Below are 18,082 nucleotides of genomic sequence, written 5' to 3' on the forward strand. Positions count from 1 at the left end.
TGCTTGAGAGTAAGGACTTAAAGTGCAGAATAATGATGCTAGGTATGGGCAATAAAAAGCAACAGGACTCTCATTCTAAAAGCAGGTCACAGTGAGATTGTTATTGACAGGTGTGCAGCTGGTTTGGTCGCAAAGACAATGGAAAATGTGTAGGTGGGCTTCATTTACTATATACTATGATCAACGTGCAGTAACTACCCACTCATTCTTCGTAGTGCTCTTTAAAACAGGCCGTATGGTGGTGTAGCCTAAATAATGGCCAGGCCTACTGAGACCAGCACTTAGCAGAGGCAACTGTTTGGCTGATCGGTCCATAATTCGGGCCATCTCTCCCCTAGAGGATCCGTCCCTGAGAAACCAAGGAGAACTAAAGCAATCAATTGAAATTTCATTCCTGCTATTTTTTCATTTCGCTTTGTACTGCTTTGAACTGTTAGACTGCTCTCTCTCTCTCTCTCTCTCCCTCCATTTGTCTGTCCCCATGGATTTTCAGATGCAGTTGCTGGAGAAATTGGGCTTTATCCTTAGTGCTGATTCCATCGTTTCTATGCAGGGGAATCATTTTTAATAAAGCTGTAATTTGGTCAATTTTGCCTGTCACTTTTATATCGATATCGTATTCTCCAGCCCAAAGTCTCTGCTGTTAATGTAATTGAGACAAATTGTCACTATTTGCCTGGTTTTCATGTTTTTTCCAGGAAAAGTGCGGCGGAGAGGAGCAGTGGGACCATTTGTTTCCATGATGTTTGTGTTATGCCAATACGAACGCTTCATCATTTTGTAATTTGAACCTTTAATTATGGGAAGAGCATACATGGCCATTTTATGTGTTGCCATCGACGCAGGGATGGGATACAAGAGCAAAGCCAGTGATGGAGTCTTTCCTCCACCTCTGCCTTCCAGTGTGCGGCACCTGCTGTTAGAGTGCACATGCCAGGCACACCCGACTCCTTCGGTGACACTTCTCAGTTTCCATCAGTGTGTGTAATGGCATGAATGTGAAGCAGGATAGGGCTCCAACAACCCCCTCTGGAGAAATAAAGGTGACAAAAAAAAAAGCACACCATACACCCCAGTTGGCCTTGTATATTAATGCTGTTGTCGGAGGCCATTTTATAAATCAGATTCTGACCAACAGATGGAAGGCGGATATAATTTCATAGGCTCGTACATTAGAAAGGAAGCCGGTACATCTGTCTGCCTTTGCGTGTGATTGCATTTGCATAAAGGTAACAGGCGTGGGTTTGTCTCAGTGAGCAAAACCGGAGAGATCGTAATATTTGATTCCCATTTACAAGCTTTGAATGCCAAATGTCCCTCATGATTGGTTTGGAGGATGACTTGTTCCAGCCTACCAGTTGCAGTAAATGTTGAGGGAAATAGCTTCCTTTCCATTCGTTTTTTCATCACCGCTACTTCCTATGTGTCCTTTTAATGCATCTCCTGGCCGCATCTTTACAATGCAGCTCGCAAACACTTATGAGTCAACCATAAAAAAAATAAAAAAAACACACACACAAAGAAAAACAGGTTATCTGATTGATGTTAGGCGCATGCTTTAATCTAGAGGAGTGCTGCTTCACCACACCGTCCCCACTCTGAAGTGTTTGGGCTGTAGAGGAGTGCTGCCTCTATGAAAACAGAGAGGGAGGCAGAATGCAGATCAATATCCCAGGAACACACCAGAGACATTCCATTTTATTAAACATTCTCCCATTAAGGCGGTGGCGCGAGCGTTGTAGATCATCCCAACAAAGTCGTAAATCACAGACAGACAGCGGTATTGGAAACAATGGGCTGATTACCAACAAACAGAAGATACTGGGTGTTTGTGCTACTGGGAGCCTCACGTTTCTTGTTCTCATATTACCACACATTTCAGCCGAGGGATTGGTTCAGTCAAAATCACGCCAGCACACACCTCCATGTTACAGACATGGCCCACGGTTTCAAATCTTGTTCATTAACTGAGCAGGTGAAACTACAATGTGACCCCAAAGCAGATTTAAAGCTGCATTGACTAATATTTTCATTTTAACAGCTGAACAAATGACCATGTACAATGTGAAAGAGCAGATTTAAGCTATGAAACCACAGAGAATAATCACCTGACTGTGATCTTCTGCTCAGCTCTGCAAAGCATTTTAGTGTCTTTCAGCTCATTGTTTTGGCTCCATGGCCGGCACCTCTACTATTTTGGTTTAGTCTCACTCATCAACCCTGTTTCCAACCAAAGTAGGCAGCTGTTTTCACCAAAAATAGCTCTGAAAAAGCCTCCTGCCCAGCAGACAGACAAAGTTAGTGACTAATTGATGAGCGTAGAGGAACATTAAGTCAAAATCCAAATTTTAGTTCAAATGTTTCCCTCAAGAGTTACTGGAGTCCAAACAGAGGTTAAAGGAGAGTAAATATTGGGCTTACAATTGTTGGATGGCCAGAAACGGGACTTCAAATTAATGATAATGTTCCTCTGTAAGTGCTGAATATGTAACAGGTTCACTGAATCAACTTAAAAGGGTGTTAATTTATCAGGGTTGTGTTTACTGCGTGTTCTGCTGCCCCCATGTGGCCAAAAACAGCTGTTACTACTTTAAGAGGACACGCCCATGTATTGATTTTAGGCTGGTGTGTTTTTCACAGTTAAAGTCCTGTAGACAAATGAAAATGCTGATGGAGAACACCGCAGCCTGGCACTCTGTAGATCCTACAGGGTGGCACTTTAATTCCATGTCATGTCCCACAGAGTTTGCTCTTCTGCCAGTTGGCGTTAACACACAAGAAGCCAAAAGTGAGAGAAGACATATAGGCAGTATACATACTGTATACATGTATACACACTGAGCAAGAGAGGTCCTACTATTAGCTACTGCTAACCTACTACTAACACTAAAATATAAAGCCGTCCAATGTAACTCTTGCAGCTCAAAGCATCAACTACAGTTTGATTTTGTTCAATCAAATCTGGCCCTCCATGTTCTGAAATCCTGAATTGCACATTAATTATTGCTCATTGATTTGCTCTGTGCTCGCTCAATAGTTTCATTATTCACCAACTTCCATGCGACAATAGTAGTTGCTGTGGGAGAACAGAGAGCTTCTCATTGGCTTTTAATCCAGAGTTATCCAGTATATGATGTTCAAACTGGCATTCTACTCCTCTTTTAAATTTCCTGTGTTTTTCTGGCGTTGACAGAAGCCCAGGACAAGATAGCAGGTCGTGGTTGTGTGCGTAGCCCAGGGCTGCTGCAACACAACAGATGGCTGTCACTGGGATCGAATCTGTTACTGTTTGGTTCCAGGGTGTTCTCCTCAAGCACTGGACCACCCTGCCACCCAGTTCAGATTGTACTTTGTTGGAGGCCATTTTCTAAAGCAGATGGAAGGTAGCTGTAATTTCATATGATTGTATGTTGGAGATCAAGATGCTAGACCTGCCTGTGCAATTTCTTCTGAGAGTGTTCTACTCATTTCCTTTGTACTCACCAGTTAATAATCAAGTCATGTCATGGCAAATTTATTTAGAAAGCCCTTTAAGAAAACAGGATTTGTCATAAAATACTGTGCAAGGAACAAATCACTTAAATACAGATAAGAGAGAAGAGACAGAAATAAGAGAGGCAGACTTTCATTCTAACCATGTTGTAAAAAACACTCACATCCCCTTTTTCCTTTGCTCAAATTTCCTTTCTTCTGTGTAATATTCATTTTGACAAAGTGACGATTTAAAATCATTGTACTGCCTCACTCATTGTAGTCTGGATGAGACTGTCTACTTGAATGCCCGAGATGTAAAATGTTAGCATCTGCATTAGTTTTCAAATTATGTTGATTTTATTTTTGCACCATTTCGTTTGTGCGGCCTCCAAAGATCTGGGAATAACAGGACAGAGATTGAATCCCGCTGTATTATCATGGCATCTTTGTTATTCATATCCACCCTTTCACAGTAGTCTAATGTACATGCACATTTAATGTGCCACGGACAATCAGAGGTTCTGAGCAGACAACGTGCTCAGGTCCGCGGGGAGATGATGCCTGTTTCCTCCGTGCTGTTTGTTGACAGCAGCGTGATGAAAATGGAGATAATGTTAAATTATATCACAGAGCATAAAGCGCTGCTGCAAATGAAAACATTCTGTATTCACATAAATGATGATGATTTTGTTCTTTATATCACAGTATCACATCAGTATTTTACTGTGGTACACGGTATCGCTCAAATTATGTCACACTGACGCAAGCTTCATCTTTCCATGTGTGTTTAATCACTCTAAATGCTAAACTCCATTCCCAGTGCAGGCAGAAACAGTGTAAAACTGTATTTCAGTGCATCAAGTTAGCCTGACTAAGTGTGAATGAAAACAGGTGCTACGATCTGTACAAGGTTAAGTGTACATCAGCTCTTTTAATATGATGCTCAGCTGCTGCTCAGCTCTTTTCTTATCTGGCAATACTTTTTGCGACAGGACAGAAACGTATATTTTTGTGTCCATTTGTCCAAACGTTTTGCGATCTCTAATCGTACCAGATTTTAAAAAAAAAGACTCACTTTCATGCGACTTGAGGAAAGATGTGTTGTCGCTACCTTCACCAGTAGACTAGCAGTGAGGTGATGGCTCATAACAAAGCTCCAAGGACAGCAGCGTGTTTCATTTTAGATAATCACATCATCTATGACAAACAAGGCCTTGCTTTCAATAGTAAAAACTCTCCAATGCCAAATGTCACCCCTCTTTGGATTTTTGGATTTTTAGTCATTCAATAAAAAAGAGTTTGGGCTTTTTTTTCCCTCCTATTCACTATTTTCTGACTTTTCCCTCTCTGGTGGTTTGTGCTGTAGCTTCTACTGTTTGTATCATCACATTGTATTGATTCCTTATATTGTGAAATTTCTGCCGCATCCTTCAGAAATGTGTCGTCCTCATTGGGTAATTGACGAAGCTCTTGTTGCTATTGCTAGAATTTGCTGTACGCACAGAGCAGCGCAGAAGCATTTTCAAACGCCGTTGCTGCGGTAACACGGCAGTATTGCAAATAAGCAAAGCCTTGCGAGGGGAATCCGTCATGTCTGCTTGCAGGTCACATTAATGACTCAGCTCCCTGCCTTCAGTTCAACAGTAATCTCAACATCAGCACTGCTTCTCTGTCGGCGTGAAGCAGTTACAGCTGACACTCGTTTTCAGCAACACTTTCACGTTTGTGCACACAAACATGTGTTGGTCAGCTTTTAGTGCCTCACAGTGACAGTAGGAGCGTCTCTATGATTGCATCTGTGAAGAAGTCACTGTCTGCAGTGTGAGTGGGTTTCTGTGACACTGAGAATACTCGCAGTGTTTATTTGTGGTCCCAAATCCTAAAGTGTCAAACTATTGATATTTTACAGCTTCACACATGTCAAAATTAGTGCTCATGCAGCTCAGTTGGCTTGTTCTCCATTTTCCCTGCATACATCTAAAATTAGATTCACACCTAGCTACATACTTCATGCATCTCAGGCAGATCAGATAGCTATCCAGATGATGTCGGTAAATGGTCTGTGGAAGTATAGCCTCTACAAGTCTGTGGCACTTATCAACAACAGCTATCTGTTGTTCTCCTTCTCTCATTAAAGCGATAGGAAAAAGTCATTTTAACACTGAGCTGTCATAGAATTTATCTGGTCCTCGATCAGTCTGAGGATTAATGAGTAAGCAGCATATAGGAGAGCCTGTCAGGACAAGAAAACTTCTTGTCTTGTGCTAAATTATTGTCAGAGGAGTGCGAGCAGACCAGCAGGGGGAAGGGTCATTCAAATCTGGTTTGACCTAAAACGAACAAACCAAATGTAAAAATAGTCTCAGTTGCTGATTCACCTGCACAAATCAGATTTTCGATTTCCCACAACGTTTGGCAAATCCAAGCTCAATGTCCTGTGTCTCAGCTCACATCACGGCGATAATTGCTGGTATTCAGGATGTTACCAGAATTTTAAAAACTCATCAACTGGAAAAACATCCGGAAACAGCATCATTCTTACCGCTAACTGCTCCCACCTGCCAGCCTTCATAGAAAAATTGGCAACCCAGTAGCCAACAATAAAGTCACGCACGACGGGGCTCCACCAGCGCCGGTTCCATTTGGCAGACCTGTATCCCTCTCCCCACCAAAGCAGGTGATGCACCCTGGAGCTCTGTGCTCAAATAAACAGAATGTCTCAGATGCTGCCTCATCATTGTACACCAGATGCACAGGAGCCAAAAGATATGCTACAGGAGCACAAGTTTTGCCAAAACCAATTGCAGGAATGTTATTTTCCTGCTGTTGTCATAAAATACAAACTGCTATCTGATCATAGAACTCATGCGATGAAACGTGAGCGCAATTCAAATCTTCGGCTTAGGCAGCGAGACTGGCACGTCTTACCGTGTGTGCATGTCTATGTATTTACACTGCGTGTGCACATGCAGGTTTGCTAGGTGGGAAACACTGGATGTGTCTCGCTGATTGTTGTGTTCATTGTATTGATTTGAAACTTGACATTTAGGATAAAGTTCCCTTTAGCGTTTAATCATATTTTCCTCTTTCCAATATCAAAGCAATAAAGCCTTTGCCATGTCCTCTACTACATCTCCTCATTTCCCCAGCTTAATTGAAACCGGTGTGCCCTATGTGTGTTGCCTATTTCATTTTCAAACCATAACAAACAAATCATTTACAAATGCTCTTTTTCCTGAAGCTAATTTAAAGGCACCAGCCTCACTTCTTTTACTCCACCACACATAAAGAGTTTTCCCTGGCAGTCTAGTGATAGTATTAGTGGAGGTAAAGTCATCTGCACTATTTATTTGGTCGGTCCCCCTCACACTTCCCCTCACATAGATTAAGCCTCAGAAGCTGCCTCCTGGCAATTAAATCTATCAGAGGGCAGCAGAGAGCGCTCTGTCAGAACTGTTCCAATAATTGCAATTTAAATGAATATGGATTCAAAAACTCTGACAACACACAACCAGTTATTTTGCAACCGGGGACTGGACAAGAAAGCGCTTTCTCCCATCATATCCCCTCGTTTGTTTTCCTTTCTCCTCGGATGAATTGGAACCTCTCATTTACTATTCTCTTTTTCTCTGTTTGCAGACACATAGAGAACTGGACAGGACTGCAGACTCTGAGAGACGTCGATATGGAGCTCTACACTGGACTACAGAGACTGTGAGTGTTGATGCTGTTATCTGGAGGGGAGTGAGGGGAGTCCAGTGATAGATACTTCACTGTATCTCAGTCCCACTGTGTTGCACATCTGGAAAAGGACAGTAGATCCTGTTCCAGCCTTAATCCCTCAGGTTTCCCCTCAGGTTGCCCACCTACTCACTGCAGAGAGGCCAGCGGTTTTCTCCCAGAAATTCAGCCCCAAACACAAGTGGCTGCAGCTGCTGCATCACCAGCGACGCATCTGGGTTTAATGTCCGATTCTTCTCTGAACGTGACGTTGTTAGTCATGGTGTGCAGGGAGAAGAGGGAGTGAAGGGTGTGCTTCTGATCCTAACGCAAGCTGATGTTTAAACAAGCTTTTAATTCTCAACAGTCACATGGGTTCCACACAAGGTGGAACATCCCCTTTGCTTTGCTTAGCCACTGATCAAATAATGCTAAAAGCACCAAGGAAAATTGAATTAGGGGTCCCTGCTGTTGCGTTGTGATTTTTTTTATTCTCATATCTTCACTTCTCACAGGAGCGTTGCTCTCCTTCCCTGCTTTGCCACCCTGCACTATGTGATCACATCCTTTACATTCCTCTCGCCACACCACTCCTCCGTCAGTTGCTGCCTCCCGACCTCCTCTTCCTTTTCCTCTTTTTTTCCTTCTCCTCAGAGAAACGTATTCTCCTTTGCCCTCCAAAGTCAGAGCTGGCCTCTCCCCTGATCCCCTTGATCCCTCATCAGGGAGGCCAAGTGCAATATCTCCACCACTAAATTAGCATTTTTCTCATTACCACTGTCTCTCTCCTGCTGCCTTGTCAGGGGGAAGCTGGCTCCTCCCCGGCTGGAGCCGAGCCTTCCCAGAGAAGGCTGTTACCTTGTGTGATGCTGCCCTGTGGGGCTGTTAGCAGGATGGAGGGATGAGTGAGAAAAAGTTACTCTAGGATACCTTATGTCAACTCATTTTACATTTTACGTCATTCATCTTTATTTTAATACAATTTAAAATATGCAACAATTAATTAAGATGAATTAAAATGTTAGATTAAAGGCTGACGTATTGAATGTTATATAACTGTACAGTGAATCTTCAGACTAAGAAGCTGACTGCATTCTTCAATTTCTATTCCAGGAACATGATAGTTTATCCTCCTCTTTCCTCAAGACATTTTTGCTGTTTCTGCTTTGCAAGTTATCTTCTATCAAATACAAACATATCAAGCTTTTTTTTGGTTTCTGTATTCAGTTACCTTTAAAAACATTAGGCTACTTATATTTTATGTTTTTCTTAATGTCTTCAAATCCCAATAAAAGACCAAAACCAACGTTAGTGCATCTCTCAATAGCTTCTGACTTCCCTAGTGTTTCTGTGGCACTAAATCCGAAGCCCACTGGTTTGGAGGACATAAATCTTTAAAAACAGGTAACAAATTTATATTTCCACTATTAAAAAAGGCAAAATAATTTCCTAAAACAGCTTGGCACTGTAGTTTTTGGCAAACATTACCCAAACAAGATTAAATAGTGCATTTCTTCAGGACTATTTTCAGCTGCAGATTAACACACGTCTGGTGCTCTAATAAGTATTTATAGCAGCAGGACGGTGTGCGTGGGATCCAGTGAAAATGAACTACAGTGTGTGTGTGTGTGTGTGTGTGTTTGTGATAATGAAGGAACATGTCACCCGCTGCAACAGTGTAAAGTTGATGCACTCTTAGTTGTTGCACAACGATGGAGCTCCATGGCACAGATGAAGAAGGTATATCAGGACTTAGCTGCACGTGGAAACTTGTCGGTGGGATAATCTCCAGTGATATTTGTTGTCAATTAGAAACATTATAACTACACTTATCATTGTTCATCATTCAGGCAAAAACCACAATTCTAGCATTGCATGTTTGAGTACTTTTTTTTCAATCTTGTCTTTAAACTGTATTTAAAGACGAACAGAAAAAACACTTTTAGATTTTACAAGGTAACTCAAAAGCACCGTTAACTAAAAATGTTGGTGGAGAATGGTGGTGAAGTGCTGTGCTCTCTCAGTAAATTACACAAATATTAAACTAAGAGAAGATATTTACTGCTCCTTTAGTCAATTATGTTTTTAAGTTTGGCCTGCAAAACTTTGCAAAATGTTTAGCACAGCAGTGCCCGGGGGGGTGCGTGAGCAGAAAGCAACCCTGCAACCTCCCCCTCCCTCCAGGGAACTAAATATTTACTGGGAACAGGCTAAGTGAGGTTTGATTATTCAATCATTCACTTGGTCAGTTATTTTTGCGAGGTGGGGTCAAGAGGGCGTCTAGTGATTGATTGCTGTGCCCCCACCTGGCCACCACCCCTTGGTGGCGCCACTGGTTTAAGAGTTCACATTAAATACAGCAAACATCAAATCACTGCTGTTTACAGGGATGATTGTGTTCAATATAACTGTCATTACTGTTGGCATTACTGCTGGGAGGATAATAACCGAAGCTCAAACAGGCATCCATTTGCATTGTTGTGCTAATTGCGCTCAATAAAAGGGAGTGAAATAATAGTGAAACTATTGTGAGGATTTCTCTGGGGACACGAAGATCCTCTCAAGGACCCTTGGAGGTCCCGCGGCCCCACTTTGGGAACTTTTGGGTGATGAAACACCACATCCCAGTCAAACACCACAGAGGGGTGATCCGACTTCTGCAAGGTAATTGGCACCAACAGCTGGGCACAATCAGCACGCTGTGTTACGAGGCGCTCACTGATGATGTCAATGACTTTTTCTGAGAGAGACATCTGTGATTACAAGATTAGAAGTCATTACCATTGTGGCCCAGAACAGAGGTTCCTAAACTGGGGCAGTGGGAATTCCAGGACTCCTTGAGAGGATTCCACGGAGTCTCCAGCAAAATGAGGATTAGTTTAATTTCACAGTGGTTTTTTCACTCCATACAAGGTAACACAATGAGGGGACGTGTTAGAATACATGCACTAATCAGAAGTTTGACTTTCCTTACAGTTAAAGACATGCAAGTTCACAAATCTTCCATCAAATGGTGGTTCAAAGTGAATTTCCATTTCAGTGTCAGCTCCGCAGGGTGTAGACATGAAGATTGAAGTTAAAATAATTGGAATAGACAAGGAACGATTCTGATTTGTTACAGTGGACTTCTGCAGCAGAGACTGAAACATATAAAAAGATGTCTCTGAATGCACTGGCAGTGGCAGTGGCTTTAATATGTGATCACTGCTTTGTGTATTTAAAGCTGGTTTATTTGCATTTCATGAAATAATCATGAAATAATAATGAAATAATTCTTGTGATGTTTCTAAAAAGCAGACTGGGGGGGGATGAGGAGCACAAATGCACCAAGAGTAAAGACGTAACATGGAAAAATGGCCTTCATGCACTTACATGATCGTAGCATTGTGGTATTGTGTGCATGTGTGTGTCCATGACGGGAAGAACAGAAATGTCGTTGTTAAGGTTTCCTCACGGCTGCATTTGTATTTTATCATTTCAGAACCATCATGAATTGCAACCTGAGGGTGATCCAGGCCCGAGCGTTCGCTCAGAACCCACACCTACGCTACATGTGAGTAAATGTTCTGCCTTTGACAACCACGTTTCCCGTGCCTTCAAAAGATTTATTATGATCTGTAATGCTTGACAGCTTGTAGTATATGACTATAGATGAGTAAGTGTGGAGCAGAAGATGATGCAGTTGATAGAGACTGGCTTTGGGTAAATTGTGGTGCTGCCATTATTGTTGCAGCAGCCGCACATCTTAAATGAGACATCCATTATTTGCTTTGGATAATTGGATTTCTATCTGCCCCGGCTCTTTGTGCTTCGGTAGAGCCACATGCCAAAGACGCAGTTCCATTTAGTCTGTACTCGCCAAATGGACAATTTGTCCAGGAGGCTGAGCATCAGAGAGCTGGGCGAAGAACAAGGTAATTTCTTTAACAAAGGCTGATGTGTCACTCTGTATGACAGCCTGTTATTCCCCAGTTTTACAGGAGTAAACACTGTGAGGAACTCCGTCACAGCCTTTTACCTGAACACATTGCCATTTGCAATTTCCAGTTGTCAGCTGAAAGGCAGTTGGGTCTCTCTTTTCTTCTGTGGATTACTGCTGTTAGGCTTGAATCTGTGCACCATGCACTGTGTGTGTTTGTGTGTGTGTGTGTGTGTGTGGGAGAGAGAGGGAGCAAGCAGTAGTTCATAATGTGGTTGCTAAAGTAAATTCAGTATTTGTCATTTGAGAGCTTAATCTCGCCTTTTAGTGTGACAGAAAGTGCTGCTGTGATTATCAAATTTATGTTGTGTTATGAGCTGACTTTTAAGCATCTGAGCATGTTTGTGCATCCCTGGGTGCACACATGTGAGCGGATGACGATGCCTTTCTTCCTTTGTTCTCACCTGTGGTGTAATGGGGAAATAAGAGCGTGAAGTTTTTTCTCCAGAAAACTTTTAACTTCCCTTTTTAAAGATACTGTGTGTATAGGTTTAGGTAAAAATGCCTCAGTGGAAACTCTACATGTTCTACTGCATGTTCATTTCTCCAACATGGAGGCATTTGCATTGTAATCAGTGAAAGCCCCGCCCTGGACAGCCCGTGACAGGTCTCTTTTGTGGTCTCATTAATGCAGACGGATGGTTGCTAGGTGACACTGAGGATGACGATGTCAAAGAAGATTAATTATTATGCCTAAGCTTAGCCTCTGAAGGCCGACCTCATTGATGTCTGTGCCAGACAGGTCTGCTCAAAGCCCGAGCCGTCAGACGCTCAACTGGTTGCTCCTTTTGTGAGGAGGATTGAAGCTATTCTCTTCATCACACGTTCAAGCCAAAACAGGCTAAATCGGACACATTAAAGATACCATTGATCCCACCAGCCATAAACCTCATGAATGCACCCGCCTCGGTTACACTCTCTTTTTTAATTAATAGTCTTTTACCCTGTCTTTCAACCCATGTATCTGGCATTGTCTTGAATTTACTGTATGTGAAGCGGTGATACAACAAGTGTGCCGAGACAGCTTGACAGCATAGCGACAGTAACTAAGGGGGGGCGGTGCTTACCGACATTTTAGCAAATTTCTGCCCTGTTTTCTGTGATGCAACGTGAAGGACTGCCAGAGCTGGAACAAAATGAGAGACTTTTTCCTACAGTCTGACAAACATCCAGTATTCCACATCTGCTATTTACACGGCAGCACTAATTAGATCAGATCTCCCACACAGCCCTGAAATCAGCTAGCCATGTTACAGTGTTTGTCATAATAGTCGCTGTGGCTCGTCAGAACGTGCTCATATTTGTGTTTTATTATGTCTTTATACCAGTAAGTCATCAAAACAGATGTCGTTCAAACGTGGCTGCTCAAAATATGTGTCTCAAATCTGTGTATATTTTTGGAGGGTGACAGTTAATTCGATCCGTGCAGCAGCCAGTGTGTTCAATGACCCTGTGTAGCCTGCTGCTGATGTGTCCGTGAGCAAGACACAGAGCCTCTAATGTTCTGCTCAGACGGCTCAGATTAGAGTATCAGCTGAATGGCATAAAGGTAAATATAAACTGTGCGACGCAATGCAAAGCTCCAGACTCTGATTAACTCTCCAGCATTAAATCTGTTTAACATACACTCATGACACAAATTATATTTGAATAACACTCTGAATTAATGTGCTTGCAAGATGCAAACAGGAAATCGACAATCTGTTATATTTGCTTTTTAAACACCTTGCTGATGTTTTTCTGGTGAATGACTTACAATCAGTGGTACAAGCAGAGCTTCCGAAAGGAGTTACTTCAGGCCGCCAGTGCTCAGAGTCACAGCTTTCTTCACCTGAACAATAACCACGATAGAGACGGCGCTGTTTAAATGTGCCGCTGTCATGGGACGCCACCTTTGGCACATGTCAGTTTGTGAAATTTCTGCCCCGGTCGGCTGTAAGTGCTATTATTGTGAAATGGAAGCTCAGAGGAGCAACAACAGCTCAGCCATGAGGTGGTAAACCACGCAGGGCCAACGCTGAAGCATGTAGCAGGCTAAAATGGCCTTTCAGCTGTTGTACCACTCACTGCAAAGGTCCGAACGGCCTCTGGGAACAACACCATCACATGAGCTGTGTGTCCCACGGCTGGGCGGCCGCACACACAAACCTCACATCACCTGTAACCAGTAACAGAAATCTGTAGATGCCAATGATCTTTGGTCTTTGAGCTCTTCGACCAGCTGGAACTCCAAGCCAACATCACCATGATGTAATTTAGAGTAGTAGCAATTCTAATTAAGCATATCTACAATTAGTTTCTCACCAATCAAAATGTTAATTCTTGATCTCAACAATTAATTTCTCACCAGTGGAAATTGTAGATATTCTTAATTAGAAGTAGTCAGCTCTTACCACTGACTTCCATTCAAACTCAATTACCCATAGCTATAATTTAGCTATGGCTTGTTATAATTCTAAGTCGACATATCCATAATGGAATTTTGACTAGATAATTTAACTGATGATATCTACAACTCAGTTCTCACTAGAGAAGATGTCTGTTGTTCATATCAACAGTTCAGTTGTGGCAATATTCAGTGTAAATATTTGCAATTGTTCATACATTTGAGATATAATAAATGAAATTGTAGATATCTGTAATTCAATCGTGAGCTGTCAGATTGAAGGCTGTAGAGTTGCATTCAGCTGTCTGAAATGCAGCACAAAATTATATTCTCTAACTAGTCAGATTCGCTGGAGATACTGGAAATGTTGTTGATATCTGAAATTGGAAATTAAATTACTCATTATGTCCACTTTCCAACATGTGGAAATTCAATTGTACCTGTAATCTTTACATTCACTGGTTTTGATTATATCTTTAATTAATTTCAATATATCTGAAAATCAGTTTTGACTAGTCGAAATGTAATTTCTACTCGTTAATTGAAATATATTTGTAACCTGTCAAAATGGTTTTACAGGTATGTTAACTGCATTGCCTGGGTCTAACTCCATAACGATGCCCATGGTTTTAGGAGGCACATTGAACAAACTCATATAGGTGTAATGGTCAGGTGTTTGATGGCACTTTGCTGACATAATAGTACCCAAGCGTTAGGATATGTATTAGTTTAAGTGTATATGTCTTTGCACTTAAACTAATACATATCCTATTTAGACTATTTTATCATATATAATAAAATAGTTTAAATAGGTAAAACCTGCTGTAATGTTCATACAGTTTGTTCCTAAGTTAATATTCATAGTTAATATTCATACTGTTAAGTCTATGCTCTAATGGCTCTAAGGCAAGGGTGTCCAAACTACGGCCCGGCAGGGAATTCTAAAAGTGTATTGGAATGCGGCCCACACATGGAACCTGTGCTGGACTGTGTTGTACTTCTTAGTCTCACCTCTAGGTGGAGTAACTGTCTTTGAACGAGGCAGATTCTCTATAAAATGAGTAATAGAAGAAGAAATGTGCTACAGGTGACCCAAAATGGCAGAATGAAGGAAACGTAAGAGAGGAAGTGAGTGTAGAAAGTTTCAGAGGCGGTGTGCGATGAGAGCACAGCTAATAACTAATGACGATCACTTCTGCATTACGGAGGAGCTGCTTGATGTTAGTAGTCTAAAGAGCACCACGACGGGTGAGGATGTTTTTGAAGCTGTGCCAGGTGCAGTCGGCATGATGGAGCTCCAGCTGGGACAGGTGAGCGCAAAGGAATCTACGGTGTCCGCCAAGGGGCAAAAAAGTAGAGGTAAGGCTGTTGATTCAAGCACCAGGGCTCTAACAGACTATTTCAAGCTTCCCTCTCTGATGCTGGTGCTGATGCTGGTGAGGCGATATACATCACCTCTAGTGGATTAAAGTTAACAACATTGTATGTTTTTCTGTATGTGGCCCTCAGTGAAAAAAGTTTGGACACCCCTGCTCTAAGGTTTATTGTGTTCTTTTTTCCTGACAGTCAGGGTACAGAGGAATCTCTGCTGTAGCAGCCTGTTCAAATAGGAAATTGACTAATTTTGACTTGATAGGCTCAGGAAAATGTGTTTGCTAACTTAACCCATAAATGTAAATTATTGGTCAAAGCAACACCAATAAGAAAACTTTTCTCTGGTAAAAATGTGTTAATATGTTACTGTGGGATATCTGTCTGAAAAAAGACTCATCAAAAAAGCATTTCACCGTGTTCGTCTCGGTAGCAAATCCCACCTCACCAGTTGTTGTGGCTGGAGATGAAACAGATGAAACAGCCTTAAATCATTCAAGTGCCATAAAGGGAAGGTAAAGGAACATTCAGTAATATTCTGCACAGTCTCTGCAGTCTGACCACGCTTACATCAATGGCTGACTTGTGAACAAGCAGTCTTGTCTGTACTCCATACTTAATTTCATGCATGTCTGACCTCTGCTCCCTGGACCGACCCGGCACTACTTTCACACCACACAAACAAATAATATCACATAGGACTAAAAAAAAACATCCATATTACTGATTGTTGATGCAGTGGATATCTTGTAAAGTGAGTTTTTAGGTGCTGTATGTTTACTTCAACGAACGAAATTGTATGTAGATAAAATGACGTTTTATTGAGTCTACAATATTACAGGAAGTGTAGCTCATGCACTATTAGTGAGAGTGTATACACAGGTTGGGGTTAATGTGGCTGTTTATCATTTCTCATTAGAAATAGTGGTTGTGTTTTCCGTCTCTTTCCCGACTCTGTGCACACAAAAGACCCCCATGGTACTAAATCACAATAGTGGCCATTGCTGCACAGAGTTGCTGTTTTAGAGTGTCTCTGCAGATGCTTGGTAGCCTGAGCTCAATTGTTGTTGTCATTGTGTCAGAAATTGACTCAGTATTGATTTCTTTACAGGATCTCTAGCATCTGATCGGCAATAGGAGCTTTACTCTTACCTGCTGAATGTGATGGCGGCGATATAAAGGACAAGAGCCCTTGTGAAACGTCATTAGATAATAGTAATTGTATGAAAGCTTTAATCTGCTTCAGAACATTATTTGAGATTACACACAGGCACACACACACACACACACACACACACACACACACACACACAGACACCTGGTAAGCTTTTGTGTTGCACATCTTACATCCTGCATTACCACTGTGCCAATGATCACAGTATGGGGACATCACCCTGTGTGTTTCTGCTATGAAGATTTATTTTTGCAGGAATGACTTGTGTTATCTCAGCATGGCAGTAGGACTGTACTGGGTTAGCCTTATTATTAATTAAATCATTAAATCATTATTGTTTATTGCTCATTGTAGCCTGCTTCATTTCAGTCCGTCCCACACTCACACAGTGACAACAGTCTGAGAAGTGGTGATATGACCTTGGTTTGCTTGGTCAAGCAAGCCGAGGAGGCATGCCATTGAAAAACCAGTCACACATAGCAGGCTTGTGCTCCCGCAGTGTAAAATGCACCAGTTGTCCTGGGCTTTGTGTGAGGACACGCATCCGTGAACGTTTTATCCTGCATGTGAACTTGGACACTGAACCTTTACAAAACTCCCTTTACTTGGACTCGGGACCTGCTTGTTGCTGGGACCATAAAGGATCATCGGATTGGTGTGATTTATGACGATTTACAACAAGATGATTCCCAATTTTCCAAGACCTGTAAGAGCAGTGTTGTTGTGAAAGTCTCCCGAAGATACTTCTAGTCCGGGATGAGTTAATTCTCGTCCTTGAAGCCTTTTCTCTGCCCGTCTGTAAGTCTCACACTCTCCCATCACACTCCTAAAGTGGTCAGAGTGATTTTATCTCCTAGTAAGAATTTTTTAGAAATCTCTGAATCCCCTCATGATGACATATTTTGACAGCTGTCAATCTTTGCTGGTTGACAGATGATTCTGTCTCTGGTTTGTTTCTGCAGTAAAGACGTCAGGAGATTTTTAGTTTTCGCTTGTCATAAATTTCCATCCTCTGCAAAACATGTTACACAAGCTATTAGAAGTACTTGCAGTGGGCAAACCAAACACTTCTAGCACTCATTTATTTTAAAAGGCACACAATAAACGCACTTGAAGAAACTCATTAGCCTAGCAACATTGAAGCTGTAAACAACCCATAATGCAACACTCTCTGTGCTACAGCGAAACTCTCTTCATTAAAGATTAAAAGATTTTCTGCTGTTGAGAATAAGTAATTGTCTAGTCCACAAATATAATACAATCCACATTTTTTCAAGTTTGATATAACTCAAGCATATATAATTAGTTAAATATGTTGATTAAATAAGCATTCATTAAAAATCTCTGGCTTCTGTTCAAAGGTTAAAAAAAAAAGTAAAAAAGTTGGCCTACCAGCACTTTTAACCCTTTTTAGTATAATAAAATATATATGTACATACGCATAGAATATATATATATATATATATATATATATATATATATATATATATATATATATATTTATGTATGTAGGCATCTATGTATATATAATGTATACATAGAATATGCATCAACTGGCATTAGTGGGATACAGAGGTCACCTCAGCTGCATCAAGACCGGAAGAGGTTTGAGGCAAACAGGCAACAAGGGGTTAAAGCTCACTAAGGAACACGTGGTATCTCAGGTGTGTAATCGATTTAAAAACAAATCAAGACTTCAGGTTCCTGGTAGGTGTGTGTTTGCCCTTTGGACAGAGCCAGCGGATCCATATGTAGCACACACACATGAAAGTAGTGTCATAATCACCTGTTTAACATTGTGCTGCACTGTTCATGTATGCCTCTTATGGCTTAAACCAAAACTGACCATTTTAATGCATTTTGAGATGATTTAAGTAGGCTGTAATATTACATTATCTAAGGTGTCCAAGAAGACTACCAACAGACCTTTACTCCATTGTATTCCAAAAATCACACAATCCTCCCTCACCTCCTCCAA

General features: G+C 41.5%; 1 protein-coding gene across 3 annotated transcripts in view; it reads left to right on the top strand.

Annotated features, from left to right (window-relative positions):
• The window catches only part of ntrk3b (neurotrophic tyrosine kinase, receptor, type 3b), a 154,627-nt gene that overhangs the window by 20,314 nt on the left and 116,231 nt on the right, over positions 1-18,082 (top strand). For all 3 annotated transcript variants that reach the window (XM_070829017.1, XM_070829025.1, XM_070829034.1), the window contains exons 2-3: positions 7,114-7,188; positions 10,676-10,747. In XM_070829017.1, the coding sequence (XP_070685118.1) occupies positions 7,114-7,188; positions 10,676-10,747 (147 nt within the window). The remainder of the gene's footprint in view (positions 1-7,113; positions 7,189-10,675; positions 10,748-18,082) is intronic.

Source organism: Pempheris klunzingeri, chromosome 1, assembly GCF_042242105.1.
Source record: "Pempheris klunzingeri isolate RE-2024b chromosome 1, fPemKlu1.hap1, whole genome shotgun sequence".
Taxonomy (NCBI): Eukaryota; Metazoa; Chordata; class Actinopteri; order Acropomatiformes; family Pempheridae; genus Pempheris; species Pempheris klunzingeri.